At 48.6% G+C, this 27,762-nt stretch overlaps 1 protein-coding gene across 6 annotated transcripts in view; it reads right to left on the bottom strand.

Moving 5' to 3' along the window:
- The window catches only part of CASZ1 (castor zinc finger 1), a 108,244-nt gene extending 83,122 nt beyond the window's left edge, over positions 1 to 25,122 (bottom strand). For all 6 annotated transcript variants that reach the window (XM_078379212.1, XM_072977541.2, XM_072977540.2 and 3 more), the window contains exon 1: positions 24,944 to 25,122. In XM_078379212.1, the coding sequence (XP_078235338.1) occupies positions 24,944 to 24,992 (49 nt within the window). In that variant the 5' untranslated portion in view covers positions 24,993 to 25,122. The remainder of the gene's footprint in view (positions 1 to 24,943) is intronic.
- Between the last annotated feature and the right edge of the window lie 2,640 nt (positions 25,123 to 27,762).

The raw sequence follows: 27,762 nt of genomic DNA, 5'->3' as shown, positions 1-27,762 counted from the left end.
AAATAATGTAACTATTGTAAAGTGACTGCTTTATGTTATTTATTACTTTTCTTTGGGGCTTTCTCTCCTCCAAATTTTAGCCCATTTTCTTACTTTTCAATATAATTTCTCTCCCCCCTCACAAACTAAAATGTAAAGGAAAAAGTAATCAGTAACAACAATGCAAGAAAAAATAGCATGTAACAATTAATATATTTTTTTTTGGAAAAAAATCTTGATGTTAGAAAATGTTAATTCTTCCTGAAAAGTAGTTTTTCAAGCCATGGAAAGGCACTCAACCTGATTTCTGCTCAGGTGGAAAGACTCTGGTGAACTCTACCTCCAAAGCCAGGCATAGGGCCGCGGGCCGCGGGCACAGAGCCCTGTAAATATACCCACTGTGCACTAGAGGTAACCCAACACAGTGTTTTGCCTTCAGCCTTCTTAACTTGGTTTTTCTGTCTCTAGCACTAGGAACAGCCTAGTTCCGGGTCTACAGGCAGATCCTAAGTAATTTATAGTAGACCAACAAAGCAATCCCCCCCCTGCCCCACAAATGTTTAAAAAGAGAAACAAAAAGGCCACTAGACTGAAAAGAACAACGCTGAAAGCACCCCACAGTGGATTTTTATGTGGAAGGACTGCTGCTTTCCTTCAATTCTGGTGTTAAAAACATATTGTTTAATTCTATATGTGCCTTTTCTACTGGTAAATTAGCTTGTTTTAGCGAGAAGCAATGGAGATCCCACGGGTTTGACGTCTACCCTACTCCAAGTCTCGGATAATCCATTTTGGCTTGTTCGCATCCTTTGTCATCTAAAGCCCCTTTTACAGATCCTGAGATGGACGCGGACAAGGGATAGAGATCAAAGGGAAAAGAGGTTTGCACATGATTTCATTTGTTCTGCTAATGTCTCTAATCAAACAAGTCCAGCAGGATTTTGTAGCACCACAAAATACCCTAGAAGACCTGTTTGACAGGAGATGACTGAAGGATGAGTCTGCACACCACAGTGTCTCTATTATGTTACTTTCAACACTTTGGAAAAAGTAAAAACAAGAGCAAAGTGGCTATCATCTTTCTCCAAAATCTACGCTGCTCTCCCTTTTTCCTTAACCTCAGTGTTGTTTATGGGTACTTCCACACTCCCCATTTCAACTCTTTTAACTAGCTACTATGCCACAAAAATATTGAAGATGTAGAATTTACGAGAGGCTTTTCTGCAGAAATTTATCACAGGGAAGAGACAGATGCCGAGATAAATGTAACAGACCAACACAGGCCGAAGTCAAGAGCTGCGAAGGAAATTATGGCCAAGCCACCGAATATAGTTTCTGAATTGAGATGTTATGTGATCCAGGAAATCACAGAGCTTTTGATGTGTTTGTGTGTGTGGTGGGGAGGGGAGATCAAAACATCGTCTCCTTTCTGTTGAATGGCAAACAGCAGAGCATCTACAATCGGCAGATGCACCAAAGAAAAACCAGCAGAGGACTCAAGTCAGTGAGCCAAGCTGCACAAAGAAAGAAGACAAGGGGCTTTGCTTTCATGGGACTGGCTCTTCCTCACAGTCACAGCCTCAGCAGCCATTGCCTCACATCCTAGGTCCCCTGTCGCAAAAACCATTTTTGCTGCTGTTCATTTCCAAGATGAGCCAGAAAGGTTTCCAGCCGCAGCACCCACCCCACCGACCAGGCCTGCCCCCAGCCCCCCTCCCTTCCCAACCTATCCACCAAATTCCAGTCTCCAGTGCCCCAGAGGCTGAGACAATAGAACAGAAGCAGCCTTAAATCCACCAGTCTCTCCCTAAATAGCAACGGCCCCGTAATCGCGCCTGACATGGGGAGCCTGTTATTCTTTCCCCTCGTCGCCTGGCTGGAGCTGTTCAGACCCATCAGTGTTATTCGGGGCCATGAAACAGGAGCGGTGGGAGAAGCCTAGAAGGCCCTGCCCAGAAAGACCTCAGGAATCCTGCCCCCCACCCCGGCTGTGCTTTCTCAGAATGGGCTCGCCTCGGAGGCGGCTCTACGGCAGGGGCGATGTGGAGGTGCCTGCTTCGGGCAGGGTGGGAAAGAGGGAAGGCCACAGACTGGCAGGTTCACCACCCCAGTGGCATGGGGATGCCACGCGAAGGGGAGGGATCCTTGAGGAACCAAGCCCTTCCTTAATGGGCAAAAATCAGCCTGAGGACTAGATTTGATGTTTAAAACCCCAAACGTGGGCTTGCCTGACATGAGCCAAGACCTTACTCTGCAACAGGGAAGGAGGGCAGAATCAATCAATCTGGGAATGTTTAGCCCTGAGAAAAGAAGATGGGGGGCGGGGGGGGGGAGAGAAAGGACAGCACTTTAAAAATATTTGAGACACTGTCCTACAGAGGAGGGGCAGGATCTCTTCTCGGTCATCCCAGAGTGCAGGACACACAACAGTGGGCTCAAGTTATAATATCAGGAAAAACGTCCTGACTGTTAGAGCAGTACAGCAATGGAATCAATTACCTTGAGAGGTAGTTAGCGCTCCAACACTGGAGGCATTCAAGAGAAATTTAGACAATCCTCTGCCAGATCTGTCTTGATTGGGATTCCTGCCTTGAGCAGGGGGTTAGACTTGATGGCCTTACAGCCTTTTCCCAACTTCACAATTCTATGATTCTCTAGCCTCGGTCTAGTGTTGGTGAGAGGACTGAGAACCTGAATCTCGCCCACCCATTTCCAGGGTGGATTACACACAACGATGTATTGTTTAGAACAGTGCCCCAAACACTGTGGTTGAACCACCTGGAGTTCCTGAGACCAAGAGGGGCACCCTCACTAGACCAGTGAAGACTAAATATCCTAAATATCAAGAGCCTCTATTGCTGCCATCCTCTTACTATACCTTTTTAGAAGGGGGTTACCTGTCTGGTACACCATCCAAATTTGACTCAGTTCCTGACCTTTTCACCACCAAAAATGCAGCCAGAATTGGGGGGAGGGTTATTTCTCCTGCTTGACACTAACATACTCTCCCCCCTGGCTCCCCCCAGCTGTCTCCAGCTGATTAAGGATTTCTAACAGGATGTGGAGATTTGCAGTAAGACCTGGCTTCAGATCAGCTGGGGCAGGGAGCCAAGTTAAAGTGTGTGTTTAAGTGTGTGTGTGTGTTTGTGTGTGTGTGTGAAAGAGAGAAAGGGAGAGAGAGAGAGAGAGAGAGATGCCCATTTGGCTCTACCTCCAAACCAGCAGCCATGACTCATTCAAGGAGGATTTTGAGTTCCTGCCCATAGCTCAACCTGCCACAGTTGCTTGTGCCAGAAATGGCCAAGTTGGCACCAAGGAAAACCAAGAGGTAAAGACAGCGGAACCAAACACTCTGTCTTCTGCCATCCTTGGGCTCTCGGTGGCTTGCAGTGTGGATGGGCAGGTTTTCAGGTACTCCTCTTTGTTTCTGGTCAAAAGCCAGAGCTCCACACAGAAGTAGGGGACATCTCTCATTCTAAATATAGTGGCTCAGTGCATAGCAAACACGGCCCGAGTTAAAAGCCAGGGCTGTGATAGAGTTGTTACAATGACAAGTGCATCCACTCTGCTTCCAAGGAGATCACCTTTGGTCCTTTCAAGGAGAAAGATGGGGCAAAAATATTTTAAATATATAAATAAAACACCCCACCTCCTCTTATCAATACAGCAACCCTGCAAGATAGATGAGGCTGAGACCTGCCAAGGTGGATTGATGAGTTTTACGGCCCAGAGAGGAGATGAACTGGGGCCTGCACACAAAGCACAACACCTGAACACCCACAATGTTGCCATCATTGTGAGTTTGTATCTAATTGTTGTTTTATCTGTGACATTGAATGTTGGGTGGTTACTGTTACAGTATGTTGATGTAAACTGCTTCAAGTAGTGCTTTGCACTAAGTCATCGGTATATAAATGCAAACGAACGCCTGTCTGTCTCTTCCCCATATTTATGTTAAATGCTGACTCAACGTTCATTCCCGGTGTGTTTTTCATTGCCCCAAATGGGAAAAAAAGAGGTCCCTCCCCGGGGAATTTTGGCCCCCTGCAAGTTTTCCTCCATTATCAGTTAGCTCTGTTCCAAAGGATCCTTTTCCACTCCGTTCCCCATCACAATAAGAGCTGGGTTCTGTGATGCCATGGGAGCCTAGCCCACAGCTTTCTTTCTAGTCAGAAACCAGCATATATAAGTTATAAATAAACATGACACCGGTCAGCCCGCAGGGTTTGGGGTCGGCATAGCACTGTTCCAGTCCTGCACGTGTGCACACATTTAAGGCAGGAATCTTGTCTTCGCAAGGCTTAAGAGCCAGGATCTGACCTGTCACCGAGTCCTTGCATTAATAAAATGGCAGATCTGCTGCAACAAAAAGAGAGGAGGGTGGCCGCAGAAATGCTGGTGGGGGAGGGAGTTGGTGGTGGAATGGTGGCCCTTGCTTGGCAGCGGTACCGGCTCCGAGACACTTCAGAGCGGCTGCTCCACAGAGTCATCTTAGCGCAGAAAAAGCCCAGAGTCAGCTCCTGCTGGCCCAGGGCTGAGGGGAAAGAAGCAGGAGTTGATATTGCTGGCGGAGGCCACAGGGATGCTGTTGAAAGCTGCTAAATATGACCAGGTTAGCACTTTCGTCTTTTAATGGCAGGTCACCATTAATAAAGCCCAGGGCCCCAGGGTGTAGTACACCACCTCCCTCCCTCTCCCCCTCCCCATCCAGAAATACTCATTTCATTAACTTTTACTGCTGAGAGCATGCACGGCACCTGCTTAGAAGCAGAGGCAGCTAACAGGTTAATGGAGGTGATCTCAGATGGGCAGAGTCGGAAGGAGAGCAGGAGAGTGGCCAAGTCCAGCATCCCCCCCCAAGCTGCTTTCCACCCCAAACGATGGCTACGAATCCAGCACCCATCTCCTATCTCAGAACATGTACAACTAGGGCTTCAGCACACGGGTAAAATTTAAAAGGGGGGGGGCTTCAGAAGCAGTGCATTCACAGAGCAGGAGGGGCCGAAATGTTTTAGCAGCCCACATGGCTGTCCCTGACCCAGGGTCTGTGTGGCACCTCCGAGGGTGCTGGACTGTCCTGCTTCCAGACGGCGCAGCAACTTAGCTGGAGTCCCCAGCAACCGCTCTGTTTCCCTTAGGGGACCTTCTGCCCCTCCCTCCCTCCCACCCCACACGACCCCAGTTGTAAGGGAAGACGTGGAGTGCAGAGGACCTGCTTCTGGGATTCCTACAAAGAATCCTGGGCTGAGACCATTCTTGATCTAACCCAGGCTTATGCCATAAGCCTGAAGAGAAATCTTACGATGCACCCCCTGCTTTGTAAATCTGGCTTTTTTTTGTGTGTGTGGTCTGCTAGGATTCTAGCAGGATAAAAGAAGAAACCAGCTCAAGCCTGGCAAGCAGTACCTGTGCAAAAGTGCTCAAATGGAAAGCATCATCCTTCTCGGTCACTAGCCAGTCAAAATTGTTGGGGCATTCCGTTTTGATAACATGAGGACTAGAGGCATTAGTTGTTCGTTTTCGGTTTTATTTTAAATGTGACGTTCTCTGGGTTTTTAGAGGGGGAAGTTAATAACAGAGGGCATGGAAATATTTCATTCCACTCCCCCTTTCACACTTTCATAAGGGGTACTTAAAAAACAAGCCAGAAAACAGATTCATAGACAGAAGGTTTCCATATATCTAGGGCAGCTTCTGGATAGCTCAGTGGTTTAGGCATCTGGTTGCAGAGCCAGGGGTTGGGAGTTCAATTCCCCTACTGTGCCTCAAGGGGGAAGAGCCAGCCTGGGTGGCCTTGGGCCAGCTGCACCATCCCAGGGATCCCCCTCAGAAGAAAGGAATGGGAAATCACTTGCTCAGTCTTCCCTCCCTGAAAAACTCTGGAAAAGGTCAGAATTGACTTAATGGCACATTATTATTTGGTATCTGGGGTGTGGTGGAGGGAAGGCCCTAAACACGGTTTCAGATGGTCTCAACACACTCCTAAGAAAATACCAAGCTGGGTCCTGCCTTGGACCTCCTTCCTCCCACCCAGGGAAAGAGGCAGACTGGGGAGGGGATGAGGGACAAAAACAGCAGCCCCAGCTGCCAACTCTCCTCCCTCTCAAGACTCTTATTGATCTGCCCTAGTTGGCAGCTTGTGCTGAAGTCACTGTCTGCAGTGCTGGATCAATGAGATTGGGTGGATGGGAAAAGCATGTTGAGGGCAAGGAGAGAGAGAGAAGTGGGAGGACGGACAGGCAGAAGTTCCCCTCCAAGCTGGAAAATGTCACTGTAAGCAGAGGGCTTCCACTCCCTCTTTGTGCATCGGTGCGCATGCGCCCGTGTCTCGTTTCACACCAAACATTTCCAAAGACCAGAGGCCTATGACATCAGGACTCAGCCCCTTTCTGACCCACTCTTTCATTAACATGGAGGAACACGGCGTGCGTTGAGCAGTTCTGTTACAAGAGCCAGCATGGGTTGTAACAGGAGGGCTGGGCAGAGATTCATAAATCCTAAATCGCCGGTTGGCCAAGAAACCTGTTGGGTAACTCGGGACCAATTCCTTTCTCTCAGCTTGACTACCTCCCAGGGTTGTTGTTATGATGACAAAAGTGGGGAGGAAAAGAATGAAGCACATTGCCTTGAGCTCATGGGAGGAGAGGCAAGATATAAAAGTCATAAATAAACAAAATACAATTTCTTGATAACTAGGGCCACAAGGTATTCTCAAAGAGGATAGAACAAAACCCGAAGTGGATCACATTCCTCCCCTGGCTGAACTCAGATAAAAAACGGTCCTGCTCTGTGTCTCAGGTATGGGCAAAGCGCAGTCCCAGATGCTGCTGAACGGTGACTCCCAGTATTCCTTGGCACTACCAAGGGATTAGATCCAGAATGAAAAAAAGGGCCCCAAGAGCACAAAGCTCTGTCCAGCGGCAGCCACCTCCAACATCTGCATGAGGAGTACCATTCTTCCTTGTTTGTCCTCAGCCGCTGACATGCAGAGGCAGATTGGCCCTGACCTCGGCAATTTTGTTCAGCCATCCTAGCTAACAGCTGTCGCCACCGTCATGGGCCTCCTGAGGCACCTGTCCTGAAGTTAGATCAAGGGCAGGGATCTTGTGGTCTCCCAGACACAGTCAGACTCCAACTCCCATCAGCCTTAGCCAGTGTGCCCCACATTCAGAGAGGTTGGGGCTTGTGGTCCAGTCAAACCTGGGGAGCCAACGTTTCTCCAGCTCTGATTTAGATGGATTTAGAAACCCACATACCATCTTTTCTTGGCAAGGAGCATAGATAAAGGAAACCGTATAGACAAACACACATGCACACCCAGACACACACACAGCTCAAATCCGAAAAGCAGCCACACTGAGGCAGCCAACCCGACAGGCCAGCTGCAAAGAGAGCTGCGTGGAGAGGTCCGTCACCTCCAAACGCCCTTCCCAGCGGTATGTGAAGAGAGGGGGAATCTGCAGTTGTCCGTCCCTGCTTCTCCTCCTGCACAACTGTTGCCTTCTTTTTAGAATAAAGCCAGCAACTGTTCCTAAAACTCAGTTGCCCGACTCGTGAACTTTAGAAAGAAGAAAAAAGAATAGAAAAGGGGGAGAAAGGCTTTGCAAAATGTTCCTGAGTCAGCCCCCCCGCCCCCCAATGTACATTTAAAAACACCAGCACCAAAGAACCACTTGGCAAAGGGCAGTACCTGCTCGAGACCAACAACTGTCTCGGCTGATGACCCTTTCCAACGTTTCCTGTTTCCTCGGGACCTCAAGAAAGAAGCAGGAGGACGTGTGGGGGAAGACAGGGCGGTGAGCCCACGTGGAGAAAGGGAAGAGGAGGAAGAAGGGAAAGAGGAAGAGGAAAAGGGTGTTCGAGAAAGGCAACGGGAATGGCGAGGAGAGCATGATGTTCAGAAATGAGATTTTTAGTAAACTGTGTGGAGAAATAACTTCCGGTTTTTTGCTGGTCTGTTTTTGAGTGAATGGGTATGACTACCTCTCAATCAGAAACATGCATCTGGGCTAGGAACAGGGCACTGTGGCCTACGTTTGGCACAGTCCAGTTTGGCCAGCTCAGACAAAGGTAGAGGCTCCCGTATTTTAAAAAGGGTCCCTCTCTCTCCCTCAGCTCCAGGGTTAACTCCCTGACAGGATTAAAGTACGTTTAAAGGCACTGTTACAGGGCAATTTAAGTGCTGATGCAAAAGGTGACCAGGAAGGGCGAAGCTGCAAAGTGCCTTCTTCTTGCCAGACCTAGCGAGGAGGGAAGGATGGGATAAAATCAAGACATCACGGCGCAAAATGAAATTCCGGATCAAAGGGGTCAATGCAGAGGGAAGGAGAAAGAAGCAAGGGTGAAGAAGAGACGGAAGGGCAGAAGGACTGACGGGAGACTGGGAACGAATGAAAGAAATAAACAGGCAGGAGGAGGGAGGAGGAGGAAGGGTGTCTATTAAAAACCTAAGTGCATAACACAAAATGTCAGCCTTTATAGCTTCATTCTTGGCACTGCTAGTACCCAGAACCCCACACAGAAATGTCACTGCTTGTCATGTTTAATCACCCGCTATTAGTTAACACCTTCACTGCAAGGATTTGCCCCCCACCCCCCCACCCCCATTCTGGGCTTTCTGAGTGCCTCTCCCTCCACAAAGCACAAACTGGGGATACCCACACCCATACCCCCTTCTCTTCCCCCCACATTACAGTCAAGGAAGGAGAACGAGCAAGACACCTGAAAGCCTGGGGGAAGAGACCACGGCACTTCCTGGCAGCAGGAAAATGCAATCCGGGAGAAGTTACCAGGTCTGACAGTTGGGTGGAAGGGTGACTGAGACAGGCAATCCGTGGCGGAGGGGCTGTGCCCCGGAAGGCTGTTTGGGTGGAACCACTAGAAGCCTGTCTGTTTCTTACGGTATGATAAAGGGGCCAAAGGGAAAGCGCCCCTCCGGTGCCCCTAGGGCAGCTCAATGGGGGGGGGTCTGCAAGCCGTGAAATACAGACCCCCGTCTCGCCCAATCCAGAGTCCTCCTCAGCTGAGCCGCTAAAAGGTACAGAACTGAAATGGCACCCTGGCCAAGACAGACGCCTCGATCTCCCCAATCTGTTTGCCTGAGCCGCAACCGTCACGGAGACGCAGGCGTCCAAAGACATTAGCAGGAGAGTTACACTCCCGTGCTCTGGCATCTTGCGCTGGTGACTTTGCGCCGGCTTTCCTCTTTGCCTCGGGTTCAAGAGAATTCCTTTTTGCCGGCATACAGCGGGTCCTGGTCTTGCCCTCCCCGCCCCACCCTCCGATTCAGAAAAACGTGTGCAAAAGAAGCCGGTCCCTGCACATTCTCTTCCATGAGAACGACAGAGTTTTTATTTCTTGACATTGTTTTTAAAATGAAGAAATAAAATGTTCAGCGATAGGTGATATCAACACAACCTTAATGCACAGAGTAAAGGACTGCTGGATAGCTCAGTGGTTGGGAGTTCGATTCCCCACTGGGCCTCCTTGACAGGGGCTGGACTCGATGGTCCATGGGGTCACTTCTAGCTCTGCAGTTCTAGGATGATGATTATCAAGAACAGGGGACTAAATATTCAGGGCTCACTTGATGCTCCTTTGCCTATCTGATATTTCTTGGGTGATTTAGTCTGATCCTTCTTTGCTTGGTTCAACCTCAGCAATTCCTGAAGTTGTGTCAGATTGACCCAACCACGGGGGGGGGGGGGAACACAATGAGATTTTTCTACTTTGATCATTTAAAAAAAATCCCATCTGCTTCTGAATATGCTGGAACAATTGCTAACAAAAAACAAGGGGAGGGGCAGACCATTTTTTCAAATCAGCTAATAAACCTTTGTTCAATGTGAACTCCCCTAGAACTATACATCCCTTTGATGATGATGATGATGATGATGATGATGATGATGATGATGATGATGATGATGATGATGATGATGATGATGATGATTATTATTATTATTATTATTATTATTATTATTATTATTATTATTATTATTTTGCAACAAAGAAAGAAAAGAAGACAAACCCAACATAGTATTTCCTCTTTTGTTGCTGCTGGTGTTGTTGTAGTAATAAAGGTGTGACACAAGATTTCAGGCTCAACTTTCTGGTCTCTGAAATGGGCTTGATAGTAGCAGTGGCAAAACCAGACAGGAGGGCCATTCAAGATCAGTAGGAGAAAGGGCCCAGTCGGTTCAGACAGAGACCACCCTAGTAAGACAGCACACAACGGGACTTACAGAAGACTGGGATAGGTGAGGGTGAAGGTGAACCCCACAAATGAACATACAGTATCTTAAAACATTTGGCAGATTTATGCCAGGTTGCCATGGTGGAGCAGTGTCCAAAGGTTTCCTGACTGCCTCTGCCATAATGTGACAAATTCTTTAAATAGCCTCCTCTCTAGTCGGCTGCAAACACTTTTTTATTTTTTAATTTTCAAGTTTTCCTCTTCCTGCCTCTCCCTTCCCCTCTTTCCAAGGTCACAGAGCTCATTTGCACATGAATATTTACTTAGCATTCTGGCTCCTTGCTCTGTCCTCACCGCAAATTTGTTTTTTGATAAAAGTCTGGCAAAAAGCAGCTATAAAACCCAAAACAACATCAAGGAAATTAATTTCTTGAAAGAAAAAAAAAACACCTTTGTGTATAGCATACAAGGCCAAGGGTGGCAGAACAAAATTGACGTAAAGGTCAATTTACATCATGCAATGAAGGAGGTTTTAAACTATGGGGTTTTTTGTGTTTTTTTTTTGTCCTCTGCAGGTCTACTCAGAAGTCACACTGAGTTCAACTACATTTATTTCCAGGTACATGAGTTCAGTCTACATCTACTCAGCTTCAAAATGGTCGGAAAACTTAGTGGGTTTTGCTCCAATCAGTTCACTCGGCTCCTCTCGAAACCAACGTGGTCAAGGCTGCCTGAGCACAGTCCAACACACCTGGCAGGCACGTGGTCGTGGTTGCCTTGTTCAGAACAACCACGGATCCAGGTATGACCGCGGGTCCTCCTCCACGCACAGCTTCTCCTTTCCGTGGCTTTGTCAGGGCTACATAACCTGGATTTTTCGGAATGCAGCTTTTAAAACTTTTTACCACTCTAATGGGAGATGAGATGCAGTGACGCTAAGCACAACGTTAAGACGACTCCCATGGCTTAAGAGAGACTTATGTCCTTGGAGCAGGGCTCTTGTGTATTTGCCTAAGATACTTATGCCTCCCTCATTCTCCTCCCCCTACTCCTTATATCCACGCATCTCACAATCTTTTAATTAACTTATCCTCATTTCAACCCAGAGAAAAGGAAGCCTCCTGGATTCTCCCCATTTCACAGACACTAAACGAGCTACGGCAATGCCTAGTTTCTGTGATGGCCTGAGGCCCGCAGCGCTCCCCCGCCCCACGGGTATGGGGTTGTTCTGACATTTGCCCCACTTTAGAAAACAGAGCTAACCAAAGTTACTTTGTGGACCACCAAGCTCTCCCAGCCAGCAAGGCCATGGATTCTCAGGATTCTGCCCTCTGGAAGAAAGTACTTTTAAACCCCCTATACTGAAAAATAAACATTTTCTGGGGGCCCCTGGTCTGTCCCATCTCCTAGGATGTGATGCAGGCAGAGGGAAGATGAGGCAGGAAAGTATTTGGATCCTTGCTCACAGACGAGTGGGTAGGAAAAGCCCCTGACCAGGCGGAAGAAAGAGCTGTTACAGGGCAAATGAGCCACCATATGTAACTGTGAAGTTTGTAGAATTTACTCTAGAACCCGTTCCAGGGTGTTTTAATAAACCACACAGGATGGGAACACAGAGGGTCTCCTTCTCCTTTTCCCTTGTAGGAACAATGCGGCAAAAAACATCCTGTCTGAACACTGTTTTCCCACCCTTCAGTGTAGAAGGGTGACTTTTCATGCATAGAGGATCGAGTAAGTGGGTCTAACCCTCAACATGCCAGAGCCACAGTGTCTTGGCCTGGGGCAGTCTCAAAGCCTATTCCAGATGGTAGGGATCCCCTACCATGGAATGCCGCACCCACCCTGCTCCTCCTCATATCACTCCGGCCCTTCCTTGAGCCTCCTTCATCCCGATACCTTTGGCTTCTGGACCTATTCTGGTATGCAAGGGACCAGGATGAATGAATATTTCTTGGGAAATGAATTTTAGAGACCCTACAGTGATGGCGAGTGGATTAAAAAAAACACCTCTATGCAAGTTTAGAAAAGTTCTTATTCTTCTCTGTTTCGTGACCCCTACTGTCTCCCTGGCATGGGCCCGGTGGCCGTCTCATGGCACTCCCCCTTCCCTGCCGATACGCACATGGCTTTAATGTTTTTATTACCTGTTTGACTCGCTGCCTTATTGCTTCTCCCCTTAATGGGGCCGTAACCGTGGTAACAAGGAATAAATGGCCACCAGAAAATGAGATGATTAAACAGGTCACCCTGGCAAAACAAACTGCATTTCCCTAGGAGGATGCAGCTCATGTCTGAAGTGGAAGGGGGGGAAGGAGGGAGAGGAATGCAGGATGGGCCCTTGGAAGGGGAGGGAGGGGATGATGACCTGCTCCGTCCACGGCTCAGCAGAGTCCCAGCCATGACGGACTTTGACATAGAAAGCCTGGCTCCTGTCCTCCAAGAGTCACCCGGCAGCCATTTTGAACGGTACAGTGTCAATGGCTCCCATTTTGTCCAGTGTTGGCTACAAAGCAAAAGGGGATGCTCTTCAGGATCTGAGCATCCATGAGCTTTCAGGTGGGCAGGTTCCACGTGCAGCCATGGCTGTTGTGCTATTTCACCTGTGCCGCGCATGGGTTACTAGGGCTGGGCTGGGCCCTGCCGATATGAGATGCATCGTGGGACCTTAGCCCTGGCTTCTCTCTCCTAGCTTGACCCACCGGGCATGATTCCTGTGAAGCTGAAGTAGGAGCGAGGAGAGCCACATTCATCCTACCATGGGCTCAGTCCCAAGAATAACAAAGATACAAATTAAAAATAGGTAAGTGTCTGTTTGGACTTATTTAGCTTTCCCTCAGGCACAGCTCTCCAGACGACCAGCACGTCTGAAGGAAACAACGTGCAGGGAAGAAGCTGGCTGGTGACTTCATGCTGAGCATGGAAGGAGAAGGGAAAGGAAGCCTTCACTTGGTTCTAGAGCAGGTTGACCGGAGAGGACTGACCAGGCGCGCTTCAGGAGCCTCAGAGTTAAGGACTGGATCTAACTACCCTCAGAGCAACTGAGAAGGTTAAAAGAATGTTTGCCCCCAGGGAAAACCTTGTGTCAGGGGTAGAATAGCAAATAGGAACTCTCTCCCCCCCCCCCCCCCCAATTAAAAAGTTATGTACTTGAGGCTTGCCCTGAAATTTTACTGCACTTCTCTTTTGGGAAAATAATTTCAGTAATAATAATTAAATATCTAACCACTGTGATTCTTTTATGGCACCCCACATACTGAGGAGACTATTCCTAAGCCCCGTTGCCCCTATGGCTTTTACTGTATATGCCTAAGCCCCACCCCCAGAAATGCCTCAAAAAATGTCTAAAATGCACGTCTTAGCCATTGTACAGGAAGACATCATTTCTGTGGCAGACGATGATGCATCAGGGTGGGTTTGGTGGTCACTACAAGTTGTCCCTAGGCAAGAGGGGTGGTTTCCTTTAAGAGGGAGGCAGACACAGGAGAAGCCAAGAGGCTGCACGGGCGGCCAAGGGGAAACCAGAAAATTTAGGGGCATCATTCACCTGAGACGGCAGCGGAGGGCAATGTCAGTTATAAGCGCAGTCATTAGATTGTCAAAATAGCAATGCTTTGCCTCTGCTGCCCCACTCCTTTACCCCAAAATTCAGAAAGAGGTGAAACCAGGTCTGGAGCACCTTCTGTCATAAGACTTGGCTAACAGATGCATCTCAAGGCACAGCATATTCTTGTAAACTAAAGCCAATGAAGCAAGATGAAAGGGAAAGAAGCAAACCAATGCCATCCCTGGGAACTTCTAAAGAGACAACCCCCCCCTCCAAAAGGCATATCAGGATCCTGGATCACAACTGTCTCAAGTGCTGATACCCCAAAAGAGCGCATACAGATGGGGCTGGGAGAGGAGAAAAGCCCCAAAAGGAAAGGAGAGCTGGTGGGGAGATCCTATAGTAGACATGACACATCCAACAGACCAACACAGAAATCTGGCTCACTCACAAACACAGGATCCCCTCTTGGGATTCCAAGAGCTTTTCATCAGGAGAGCATGTGGAAGGGAAGGGAGGATCCCTTCTGTCAAGGGAACATCATCTGCTGTAGGGGGCAACTGCCTCAGCGCTCAAACCCCTGTAGCTGTCAATGCTGTTCCCTCGCTTTCTCTCACTAGGCACCTCGTCCATGGCTATAGGATGCGGAACGTAGATGAGCAGGCAAGGTAGGATCCTACCGAACCGTGCCTGTAATGTCACTGGGAACATGCAACACCTTCTCCTGCTGAAATACCATTTAATTAAAATGTTTCATTAATCTTCAATAGCATTAAAACAATTCTTTAAAGTCTGGTCACTTCTTTGGTAATCCACTCCAGCACAGGAGCATGATGATGGATCATCTTTTGTTTTTCACAAGGTGTAGACCTGCGCAAAGCATCCCCCCGTCCTCCATCCAGCTTCTCCAAAAATAGTAAGAAAAGGAGCAAGTCTATTTGTGAGATCCATTTCAAAACTTAACAAACCCCAGCTTCCAGTTTGTTATACAACTGCGTAGAACAGATGCCTTCCATACTACCAGCCTGGCACCAGAGAAACACCCAGAAAGATAATATTTATTAAACTTTTTAAAAATTAGAAAGAGCACATGGACGTTTGCAATCATCTGAAGAAAGCCCAGTACAAACAACTTTGCAGTTTGGCCTGTTCCTCTCACCCCACCCAAACCCCGGGTCAGAGGTGACAGAGAAAAGGTAGACTATCCAGTAAGATTTTGCTCTGAAGGCTTTCTAACCCAATCTTGACTCTCTTTCCATTGGAAGATAAACGGTGGAGAAAAGCCGAAAGCTCCTCTCTCCGCCAAGTAGAATTAGAGTTCCTGTCTCTGCTCTCCATGCATCCAGGCATCAATGAAGACAAAATGGAACAGACAAAAAAGAGGATGTATCGTGTACTCTGGATCCACTTCACTTGGTCCAAATTTTAACCACGATAAGCAAGCACGAACAGTGGTTGCAAAACTGCAACTGGAACCACAGCAGAATTTAACATTTCTTCTCACACAACACTAACCTTCAGAGGACTAGGGCCCCTGGGGTGTTTCAACTGGAACAAAGCTACAGTTAACAATGCTGCAATTAACATGTTGAGCGTGGCACATCGATTCAAGGGTGCAGAGAACGCGTGTGTACAAACTCCACACCACATATGCGCCTGACAGCTTCACTTTGGCTGTATGTTAATGAGCCCGTCTGCCAAAGATGACCCAAGGTTGTCAGGATGAAAACATGCCACCTTCTGCTCATATCTAAGAAACATCAGGAAGCGGGGTGTGGCGTGGCCACGGAAAAACACCCAAAGTGGTTCTGCGCAGAATCAGAGCACCAGACCATCTCTGGCTGGGCAGCAATCAATGGCAGCCGTTCCCTCGGGTTTCGGAGTTTGCTGTTCCTGCTTTGTTTTTGTTTGGCTCTGCTCTCGTTGGGGGATGGGACTGGTCCCAGGAATTTCTGCATGCAAAACAGGTGCTTTGCTGCCAAGCGGTGGCATGCCCTCAGAGAAGTTTGCTTCGCAAGAGTCGGCTTGCCTCTTGATCACTTGGAGGGACGGATGTTCATTCCCATGACTCATCCCTTTGCAGCAACGCACACCGAGAGAGGAAATGCAGTGGTGGGGAGCCTTCCCCTGTGGTAAGGGACCTGAGGGGCCATCGTAGCTGGGGTGGCCCTGCATCCCACTGCATTCTCTAGGCCTTGAGCTCTGCCTGGCTCTCTATCCCTCTCACTCTCACTCTCGCTCAAGCTTGCGAGGACTGCTTGGCTTTCATCCTGAACCTGAAACTGCCCCAGGCTGGGAAACTACGGCTGCTTCCCAGCCTCGAAAAGGCTTTCTCTTTCTCTCTCTCCGGCTCTCAGCAGCAGACACCCACTCTGGTCGGCTTACCCATGCCAGGGCACCTGTGCCAGATGGATTGCCAAAATCTGCTGACAATCTAACACAGGAGCAACCATGCATCTTAAGAAGGAAAGGGTGCTACACATGGATCGGAAGTGCCGGGCAAGTATCTTCACACACCCCTTTCTGCGTCAGCAGCATGACCGGCGCTCCCCATTTTCAAACGTCTTATGCATCACAATGGCCGCGGGCGTATTGTGTGCCCAACGCCTGGTGCCTGCGACCCTTCCTACCTGCAATTCTGCCAAAGTGCAACCAAGAACTAAAGATGTTGCCTCCATGGCCACTGGGGAGAGCCTGGGCAGCCTCCACATGCTCCCAGCTGTGCTCACAGCTCCATTGCTTAGGAGGCCTACAGGAACTCTCTGGCCTCGGCCACACCCAGACGCAGACCCAAATCCGTTATTAGGACAGGCCAAGAGTGAACAAGCTTTCCCGTCCTTCTGTTACATTTTGACGGTTACACTGCCAACCAAGCGTAGGCCTGAGATGATTTTTTTCGCCTCTTTCCACAGCTAACTTTGCATGACTGCCTTTGTTTTGTCTTGTCTCAGCTTCCTTTCCTTGTTTTTCCTTTCCTCTATCTCCACTCACCTGTTCCCAACAAACTCTATTTCCATGGTCAGATTGCTCTGTTGTGAACGCTAAATAAAGCAAGCATCGACCCCCAAGCCACTAAGTGAGAAAAGCCATGGCCTACCACGGCAAAGGTGTCACCTGGGCAAGCAACGTAACATTCTCAAAAATTCTTGTGCTATGCTAGGGCGATATGTGTGGTTGAACGACAAAAGGGGCTGCACTGGGTACGTCCCACAGTTCACCAGCTACATACTCTAAGGGTAGAAGCAGAATACTCATCATCCTCAGCTTTACATCCAACTGGATGCCGATGATCCGCAGTTTCACTCCAAGACCGGAGCAGCCTTGCTAAGCTCTGCAAAGCCCCTCAGTTTCATATACCTAACGTTTCAGCAGCTCCTCATCAAACACAACAAATCATTCCCAGAAAGACACAATGTCATCGGTGCAGATCCAAAATCTGGCAACTTTGCTGAGCCCAAAACCACCCTCGGCCCTTCCTGCGGGGCAGCCCAGGGCACGGCATCCGGCGCAGATTTCCCAGCACCTTCTCCCATAGTCGCCAGATCTTTGCTGCGAAACCAACCGCTCAGATGCCCACCCCAAACACAGCCGCTTCAATAGCATTTTGCAGTTCTCACCAGGTCTCAGTGGGACTGTGGCATAAATTCAACAGCTAATAAGTTTTACCCTCCTTTGCTGCCCAAGTATCACAGTCCTCCGGGAGGGGGTTCTGTCCAGGAGAGCCTTCAATCCTACAAATTAATGTTACCTGTCTTAGCTCCCTCCCTGCAACCCTGAGCCCCTCGCCCCCCCCCCGCAACCATTACTTCTCTCAAGGGAAATCAGTCTAAAAGGTGCTAATGGAACAATGTCCCCTCTTTCTTTCTCTTATTCTCTCTCTCTCTCTCTTTTATTAGCATTTGTGGAATTTATTCCCAAACTCTCCTAATCTTTCGTACACAACCATTTGATTTGCATAACCCAGCCCCCTCTCATAAAAACTGGCTGCTAGTTTAATTAAAAAATGTAAATTTGCTGTCATCTCGGGGCCTGGTGAATTAGGACGACATCGGCATTTTTTATTGCTGAAGACGTCCAAACTGATCCGGTCCGCGGTGAACTGGAGGGCTCCATGCGCATGAGATGCCCCCCATGTAGGCCCAAACGCTATCAGGAGAACCTCTAGTTCTAGCCACATCTACTGCTCTCTTCCTTCTTGGTTCCTAAAGGAGAAATGATAGCGTAGAGGGCCAGGCCTGAACACATCCTGATGGAGGCAGGTGGCTGTTTTGGTGACGTCACCCTTGAGAGCTTGTCTGGTGCCCTGAAACAAGGCAGCCATTCCTTCCCCTTCCTTTTTTACATTCCCAGGGCTGGCATGACTCAAACCCAGATTCCCAGAACTGGGCCTGATGAGATCTCCTTCCCACTTAAAGGGAAGTGGAGGTGACACAGTGGCATGCTCGAGATGGTGGCGTTCTCTCCAAAGCAGAGCCCCAGGGGATAAGACGAGGAGGAAAGCACCTTATCTTCTTTCTTTTTTTCTCTTTCCAAAGCCCAACGTTCATTGCACCAAAGCGCTGTCCAACTTTCCAATGTCAGAACACAGGAAGAAGAAGAGAAATCTAAACATACAGGCCATCATCATCTGGATCTCCCAAACAACAGGCCTCCAGCCATACTTGCCATGGCTGAAAGCATGACTCTTTATTCGGGCGAGGAAGGCCTTCCCTTTGCTTCAAAATGATAAGGGAGATGCAGTCCCAGTGTAGCCTGTCCTCCTGTTCACGGAACAAGGAAGGATATCTAAATGACAGCAACTTTTTTAAAAAGCCCACCTTGCTCAACAGCTTGTTTCCAAACTGAATCCTTGAATCCGAGGATCACGGAGTTGGCAGGCCATTGGGTCCAACCCCTTGCTCAAGGCAGGAATCCCAATCAAAGCAGATCCCCAGAATCTTTCCATCACCTGATCTCACAGTAGCCTCTCCCTCTTCTTATTTGCCTTGACCCTGAAACCCAGTTGTCTATGTGGATGATCTCATGTTCTAACAAAGTCATTTATGCCATTGATTCAGATGGGCACATTCTCATACCAAGAGGCTTAAAATTACCCTGGTGGATGATGCCTCCTATCTTCCGGTCCACTTTTGTTTTATTTATTTATTTTTGCTTTCATCATTAAATGCTGATACGTATGGAAAAGCCTATCAAGATGCAGAGATACCAACAAATGAAAGACCCTTCTAATGACCACAAGCTCAAAAGCTTCACTTACCTGAGGATGCCTAGGGGTATGGTCTCTATCAATATGGCAGCACAGTCTCTTCAGATCAATAGAAAATGTCTACTTCTCTCTAGCAAGTACTAAAGGGTATATACAGGTGACACCAAGAGCCTAACAAAAGCTTAGCTATGTGGCCACTTCCCCTGTAGAGCCAGGGCTTCGTACTTGCAGTTTACAAGAGCTTCCCTATGAACCTGTTGTCATGTTTAAAAAATGTGGGCATACTGGGTAGATAGGATAAGCAGATCTTTGTATTTATATTTCTGACATGCAGCAATACTGAGTAGACAAAAGGTAGTTTTGGATCTACTGGAAGATCTCTGGCTGACTGGTAAAATTTAGGAAAAAATTTTGACTGTTAAAGTAATAGCAGCAAAATGACTTCAGTGACCTACTCTAAATTATGAAATTGAGATAGCTTGTGCTAACCAGGAGTGGATTTTCTGTTTGGAAGGCTGTGAGTTCTGTTCCGTTCTTGTAAAGTGATGGCTCGCAAGACGAAATTAATTCATTCCGCGAGTCATGTCGTATTGTGAAATTTTTGTCTTGTGAAGCGCGGTACTAACGGTTGTGTGATTTAAAACAAACAAACAAACAAACCCAAAAAGGAAAAAAAAGTCTTGTGAAGCATGGCCATAGAAAAATTCGTCTTGCGAGTCACCAAAAATCGCAAAATGCTTTTGTCTTGCGAGTTTTTCGTTGCATGAGGCATTCATTTTGCGAGGCATCACTGTACTTCAAACCAACCCTTGGGCTCAGAAATAATTTCCTTCTAAGTGAAATTTCTTGCACCCAGCTCTGGCTGGTAGATCTTACCGTTCTAGCAAAAAACCAAATGGCTCCCATAACCTAGATATCTACCCACCACTGGACTACAAAAACTAATTCCATCGTATTGTATCAAGAATTTCCCACCAAGGGGAGAGAAAGGAAGCCAGGATGAATCACTCTAGGAAGACTTAAAAGAAAAGAAAAGAAAAGAAAAGAAAGAGAGAGACTGAGCATACAAATTATAAAAGCAAATTTAACAGGCACCTCCCTTTTTGTCAACTGGAACAGATGTGCTGCTCATTGAATACTTTCTTTTAACCCTCTGGTAAGAAAATTGCTTCTCTTTTCTTAAAATGGTGGTCTACTGCATAAAACTTCTACATTTGGTGTTTGAATCTGCAAAATGCCAAATTACCCATAAACATTTTGGGTGGCACATCTGTCGACACTGACCATAATGTGCAAGTCTGGTTAAGCTTTCCTACAGCCTAAGACTATCCATGTTTGTTGTTGTTGTTTAGTTGTTAAATCATGTCCGACTCTTCATGACCTCCATGGACCAGAGCACACCAGGCCCTCCTGTCTTCCACTGCCTCCCGAAGTTTGGTCACACTATCCATATTTACCCAGCAGTAAATTAAGCAGTATTCAAAAGGTCTTACATGCAGGTGAGTATGCATAGGATTGGAGGCTTACTTGGGAGTAATCCTAGTAAAACCAGGGGACCTACTTAAACATGCTGCGATGTCTCATACATGAAATTTCCATTTTTCAAAGGTGAACAGATGACCAGTCTGTTTAACTAGAATTACAGTGATCTTCCCTAAAAGCAGAAATATTAGCTGGAGAGAGGCTGTCAGTTGCACAAAAACAACCAAAGTAATTGTGGAATTCAGACAAACACCCTTCTGCACTTGAGCCTGGAAAACAATGGCAACTTGGGTAGCTCAAAACATTATGTTTAAAACTATGGCACAGGCTGAGGGAAAGGCTTCCACAGCAACCAGAGGATTCTGGGATTTGGCTTGGAAATGCATGCTGTAGTAGGCACCATGCTGTAGCTAAGCAGATCTGATTCAGCTTGGTGCTTGAAGGGAAGTCTATTTTATTTACACTGTTCTGCACTCCATGGTGGAAGAAAGGTAAAGGTAAAGGTTCCCCTTGACAATTTTTGTCCAGTTGTGTTTGACTCTAGGGGGCGGTGCTCATTCCCGTTTCCAAGCCATAGAGCCAGCGTTTTGTCTGAAGACAATCTTCCGTGGTCACATGGCCAGTGCGACTGAGACACGGAACGAAAGGTGGACTATAAGTCCATTAAAGTGGGGTTTTCAGGTCAGGCTGGAGTCTGAGAATTCCTGTGCTCCTCTCCATCTTCAGGGGAAGATAAATCTCAGAGCAAATGTACTGGAGAGAGAGAATCTGATTCTTGTTTGTGTGGTAGTGCTATAGATGGGGCTCTGATCTCCACCCACTCTCAGCCAGTTCCTGGACTCACTGGTTCAAAAGTGCCTTGCATGGGTCAGAAGCAGGACAGAGCCTGGAAAAACTCCCCATATGCCCTCTCTGGGGCCACACAAGAAGACAAGGGCAAGCCCTGACAGGAAGAGAAAGAACCCCTGAAGCTGCTGGGTGTGTTTTGCTTCTCCCCTGGTTTCCAAATAATGCCCCTCACCTCACGTTTGCCATGTGACTTGTATTATTCAGGTGTTACCTGCTTATGGGGCAATATATACAGATCGCCCCTTGTGATTCAGTTCCAAAATCAGTTGGCCCAGAAGCATCGTCTATCCCTCTTGTCAACTACAGCCTACCTCGCCTCTGTGACGTCACAAGAGCCTGGTCTATGATGTCCAGGCTTGGTTCTGAAATCTCAGGGAAAGGGTTGCTGCTGAACTGGCAACCTAACATGGGCTTGCATGCTGGTTGGTTAAAAACGTGGCTACTTCAGCTGAGTGGTTTGTGTGGATCAATCCACAAAGTTGTGCGTCTGAATCCAGGTTAAGCAACTGTGAGTCTTCAAACCCCAACCGTCAAGTGAGCACACTCCAAGACTAGCATGGGTCCTGCTGCTCCTTCTAGCTGGGGAAGGCTATTGACGGATCCTGTGTCATAATGACTCAAGAAGACTGGCAGTTCCCAAAGAGAGATAAGGGCATCCACTGACTAAGGCCCTTGGCCTTGGAGCACAACAGACAGGTTCACCCACACACAGACTACGAGGCCGGCCTCAACACAATCCTTAGGCCTTAATTTCCTGGGCTTAGCCAATATTTCCTGGGCTTAGCCAATATCTCAGGCATTTCTACAGGAGTGTAAGACACCTGTGTCTTCAATGGGCATGCGCAGAAGGCCAACAAGTATTTCGGTGCTCAGAAGATGGAGTCGTCATCACACCATCTGGGAGGTTGGCTCTTCTGAGCTCAACCTGAAGTTCCAAAGGGCAAAGACCTGACCAACACACCAACATGGAGTCTTGTTGAGACTACAGTATTCCGCAAAAGAGTTTCTTGAAGGGAAGCCTATAGCTCCCACCAGCAGAGGGTGCCAATTTCCCAAAGTAGGGAGCCGATGAAGTGATAAAGACCTAGAAATTAGACCCAAGGAGGTTGGAAAACATGGCACAACATGGTTCCAATCTTAGACAAGGCCTCTCTACCCCTCCATTATAACTTAAGACAAGGTCAAGAGAGGAAATCATTCTTCTCCACTTTGAATTAAAATTTCCAGCCTCCTAGGAAAAAAAGAAGAACCCCACGTGTGCACTCAGCCACATCCTTAACAAATATGCATCAAGCCTAAGCATTAAAACCCTTGACCTAATAAAGAACAAAAACACACCCAAGACTAGATGATTCCAGAATCGACATTTCAAAACAACGCACATGAATGCCTTCCTGGTACTTTTAATTCCCGGCATAATAAACCAATAATTAAATAAAATGAAATCTTAAAACACAGAGAAAACACAACAAACTGGCACACTCATTCTTTTTGACCAAAATAATAGGTGCAAAGTTGAGGTCAGTCAATCATCAACCATTTTATTACAATCTTATGCCCTGTGAAATGAATACCACATGGATGGTCTTAAACAGGTCAAATCATCAAACACAGGCTAGTCTGATGTATGGATAACGGCAGATTATTAGTTACATTTGTTTGGGAGGAAAGGGTAAGAAAGGGAGGGTGAAAGGTTTTCTTATGACCATGATAAGAACACACCTGGGTTTGCTGCAGATTAGTTACTCTTTAACACTCTTGAAACTCCCAACTGTATTTAAGGGGCGAATTAAAACAGAGGTCCTTTTCTAATGCTACCTCTTCCATCTAACTCTCTAGGAACAGCCAGGGAAGCAGTGGGGTTTGCCTGCTGTTCCAGATTAATTTATGCCTTGTTTTAAAAAGGGTACAATTTCTGTTTCGGCTGGCACAAGTCTGTTTCCAGGGAATCGATTGTGGGGAAATGTGGGCTACCCTTGCTCCTTTGCCTCTTCCATAAGTGGCCATGAAAAGGAATCCTTGACATCATCCAACTTTCCAAATAGTGTCAAAACACAAGCCCGCACGCAGATGATGCAAAAACAGCTTGTGGTGGGATAGTAGTCTGTGATTTTTGAGGCCTAAATACAGTAATTCCTTTGAAGTCATCCTTCTAATATAAGAGGTACTCAGGCCACAGATCTCTCCCCCACTCTCCCCACCAAAACACACACACATAAACCCCACCCCAGACTGAGCTCTGGGAATCTCAAAAGGCAACCAAACTCCCCCCTCCCCCCCAAAAAATCCTCTCTGTCGTGGCCTGCACAACCTAAAAATGATCCCTCTCCGGCCATGCACGTTATCAGCCCCGTAAACAAAAGTAGGGGGGAGAGAGATGAAGAAAGCACCCCGATAAATCTTGCCCCCAAGTGACAAAAGCAATCCCGCCAAGGTGGGAGAAAAGAATCGTTAGAGCCTCCTCCTCCGTCACCAGCTTGTACCAAATAAATTAACATTCCATTTCATTTAGACAGCACGCCCGGGAACCTGACAGGCAACCTTCATGGGCAGGATGGGGGAAGCTTAGAGAAAAGAGTGGGGAAAACAATTCCGGGGATGGAGAAGAAAATTAACAATATTGGGAGGGGTGGGGAAACACAGGCAGACAGAGTAAAAGGAAAGGCAAATGCATCATCATCATCATCATGAAATCCACACAATCAATGTCCTCCTCCTGGTTTTGTTTCTCTTAAGGCTCCTCTGGACTGCCGGGCCTCACATAATGCCCGGCGGGGATGGTCAGCAACCTCACAAACAGGCACCAGATCCGAAAGTCAAGATCTGTCAAGAGAAATCCCTAGTCTTTCTCTCTCTGTCTCTCTCTCTCTCTTGCTCTTGATCAGAAAAACTCTCAAGCTTGGATGGCAGAGGGGAGGGGAAGGAAGGAAGAGAGGAACTTCTGTAAAACAATCAAAAGAAAAGTGAAACAGCTACGGCCTTCGCACCTGACAGTAAACACCCACCAAAGCCCGGCCGGACTCTTTTGCCATCTCTTTACCCCATCGAGGAAGCGCTCTTAAAAGCGTCCAGAAAGTTGACCGACTCAATGTTTTAAGAACAGCTTCCCCCCCCCCGGCCCATTTAACTCATGAAGGGACGGCGTCCCTCGCCTTAAACAACTCCCCTCCCCGCAACGCAGCGACTTCCAACTTTCCCCCTTAGTAGAGAAGGCTTTAAAAGTTTCCTTTAAAAGGAGGAAGGGCGCTTCAAAAGTTTACATATTTTAAAAAAAAGAAAGAAAGAAAAGGGGGGGGTTTCCCTGTGAACATGCCCGGCGACCTTGAAGTCTGTGTGAAACATGAAACCGATCAGCTGCGCTGGCGAGTTTTATTAAACTAAAAAAGAAACTATTTATAGACAACGGAGCCCCCTCGGCCGGTCCGCCGGTTTCACAGGGAAGAGAGACGCTCGCGGGTAAAGGAAAGGTGGAGGGGGATGAAGGGGGACGGAGAGAGGGAGAGCGAAGCTCACGCCGGGCATGGAAGAGCAGGGAAAATGAAGGGAAAGGGTCAAGGGGTGGCTCGCTCTCTCTCCCTCTCCCCCCCCCGCCCGCCTTTCCTCCTCTTTTGGTGCCTGTTACAAAGTCTTCAAAAAGAAAGGGAAAAAAAGAGAGAAGGGACCAGGAAAAGCGCAATTGTGCTGTACTCACCATAGTCGGAGAGACGAAAGCTGAATTCACTTAAATAATCAACTTTCATAATACTTAATTAATACCTAATTGCAACTGATTGCTCCCCGAATAACAAGTTGGTTCAAAATACTGATGTCATCATCATCATCATTGCTGCTGCTGCTGCTGCCGGACCTCCCTGGGAATCCACTTGGGCACCGGGCGAGAGGCAGCGGCAGCGAGGGAGGGAGGGGGGAGCGGCCGGCTGTCAAAGGTGACGGTGATTGGCAGGCGGTGCCGGCGCCCGTGGCCACGCCCCCTCCCGCCTGGCCCGGCCTCCCGTCCCCTCTCCCCCCCCCTCCCCGGCTGGAGGGCAGGTGGAAGAGAGCCGGGAGCCCGAAGGGAAGGGAAGGGAGCCCCCGCAGTCCCGGCGCGCCGGGAAGAGGAGGCGGAGGAGGAGACGCCGGACCGAGGAGGAGGGGGGGCAGCGAGGACGGAGGAAGGGCGAGGAGGCGGCAGAGGCTCCCCCGCCCGCCCTCCCCCCCGCCCACCGGCCGAGGGGAGCCCTGTCGGGACTGCCCGGACCAAGCTGGGGTTTGCCCAGACCCCCTCGCACGCACACGGCGGGCGGAACAGCAGGCAGGGCAGGCGGGCGAGCGACCCGGAAAGAAGGAAGGGAAAGTGGCCCGAGCGGCCCCTGGAACCACCGCCGCCGCCGCCGCCGCCCCCGCTGCACTCGGCTGTGGACCCTCAACTTCGGGCTGCCTGCCGCGCCGCCGCCGCCTCCGCGCCCCGCCTGGTGCTTCTGCCCTCCGGGTCGGGCCCAGGCCTCCCCAGGTCCCGGAGGGGGCGGCTGCCTCCCGAGAGCCCTCCGAGTGTAAAAGTTTGCGACCGGAGAGAAGCGGCAGGCCAGCCCCCCCCCCCCGCGCCCGTGCCAGGCGGCGGCGACGGCATCCACCCCCCCCCCGAGGGCACGGGGCGCCCGGGGTCTCGCCGGCAACGGGGCCGGAGAGCAGCCGCCTCGGTGGCCCCGCGCCCCCCCCCCCGCCTTCGCTTCCCTTCCCTTCCTCGGCAGAAAGCAGGGAGGGCAGGCAAGCAGGCAGGCAGGCAGGCGGCATCCCCCTCGTGTGTGTTTAAAAAGCCCACCCCAAGAAGAGTCATCTGATGGAAAGGCCTGCTTAGGGTTTCACTTGCCCAGCTGGGTTGAAAGCCATTCCTTCCAGCCACAACAGGGAATTACTTCCCAACTCTCAAGATATTAAGAAAAGCCCTGCTGGGTCAGATTAAATGTGTGTGTTTAGCCCTGCCATCTCTTCCTCCTCTTGGCCAAATTCAGGAAATTTACACAAGAAGCGGGACTGGGAAGGAAAACAGCAATGAGTGCTCAGCAACGCACTCCTTTTGAATAGGGAGGTTCCACTTAGCTGTCACACACACAGCTCAGGAAAATGAATCGTTAGGATCGCAACTCTCAGAATGGCACCGCTGGCCGTGGCAGTGAGGGGATTCGTATTGCTGAAGAGTCACTTTCTTGAGATCTGAGCATCCCCAACAGATACTTGGTGACCCCTTCCAAAGAAAATCAGAACAAGAGTGCCGTGGATCAGATATAGCAGAACCTGGCTGGGTGCATGGCGGCACCATCCTCCATCTTCTTAAGAACACAACGGTCTTTAGAGTCCAGAAACACGCTCAGATTAGGCCCAAACTAAAAGTGGCAACTCCCAAAGAGCTTGGCTCCAAATTCACATCAGTGTAAACAAGAGAACAATTAAGTCCTGGCATGCAGGCAAAGCGAGCAAACATAAACTAATGGATCTTTCATATTTCGTTTATTAAGGGATCACTCAATAGAGACTTAGAAACAAGCCGACCAAGAAGCACAATTGCACTTGTGAGGAAACGCAACAAATCTTGTGAGATGTTTTCCACTAAAAGGGGATGTTTTCCACTTTCCATCTTCTTGTGGGCAAGCAGAGAGAGAGAGCAGTGCCTGCTATTGTCCTTGATGCCATTGTTTCGGTCAAAAATGAGGAGGGGGGTGAAACTTGACCACCTGAAGGTGTACAGTTGTCTCCCCCTCAAATGATGCCATAACCTTGATTTGAACCCTTTTGCATACCAGCCTTTATACAAAGACGGCAGCTGTACTCCGAATACTTCCGCTGCACCAACTCAGGGAATCTCAGCTGTTCCTCGGGAGCTTGGAAAAGTTACTTTCTGAACTCAAACTCCCAGAATCCGTGGGCAACATGGCCAGCAACCACCTTGCTGGGGGATTCCGGAAGCTGTCATCCAAGAAAAGTTAACAAGTCCGCTGTCCGCTTGCCGGCCAAATGAGCTTAAAACTCACTTGATCAGACTCTCCTCTGGTTGCCCCAGAATGAAACAAACACAACATAGTGGCCCATAAAGCCCAAACAAGAGCAATCAGAGGAAGGGGCAAACTGCCCTGCGGGAAGAGCCCTGTGGCCCACTGAGCTCTAGCATTATGTTGCTGGCAAGGGCCAGCCTGAGAAGCCTGGGAAACTCACACGCAGGGCTGGAAGGGAAGAGCCGTTCCTGATGTTACTCATTCCGAGCATCTGATAAACAGATGTTTATGGACTCAGAAGGTTTATTTTTAGCTCTCATGGCTAATCACTGCTGATACTCCGACCCACCTCCGTGCATTCATTTAACCTCTTTTAAAAGCTGTCAGTGCTCCCAAACACCACAACATCCTGTGGCAAGGAATTCCACAAGTCAATTATGTATTGCTCTGAGAATGCCTTTCCTCAGCCCATCCTGAGTACACGGTAACTCAGTTTTACTCGACGGTCCTCAGGCAACAACACCGTTTGTCAGCAAATTCACTT

Source organism: Pogona vitticeps, chromosome 7 (assembly GCF_051106095.1).
Source record: "Pogona vitticeps strain Pit_001003342236 chromosome 7, PviZW2.1, whole genome shotgun sequence".
Classification (NCBI taxonomy): domain Eukaryota; kingdom Metazoa; phylum Chordata; class Lepidosauria; order Squamata; family Agamidae; genus Pogona; species Pogona vitticeps.
The sequence above is the reverse complement of the archived record's forward strand: the minus strand, read 5'-3'. Positions and strand labels throughout refer to the sequence as shown.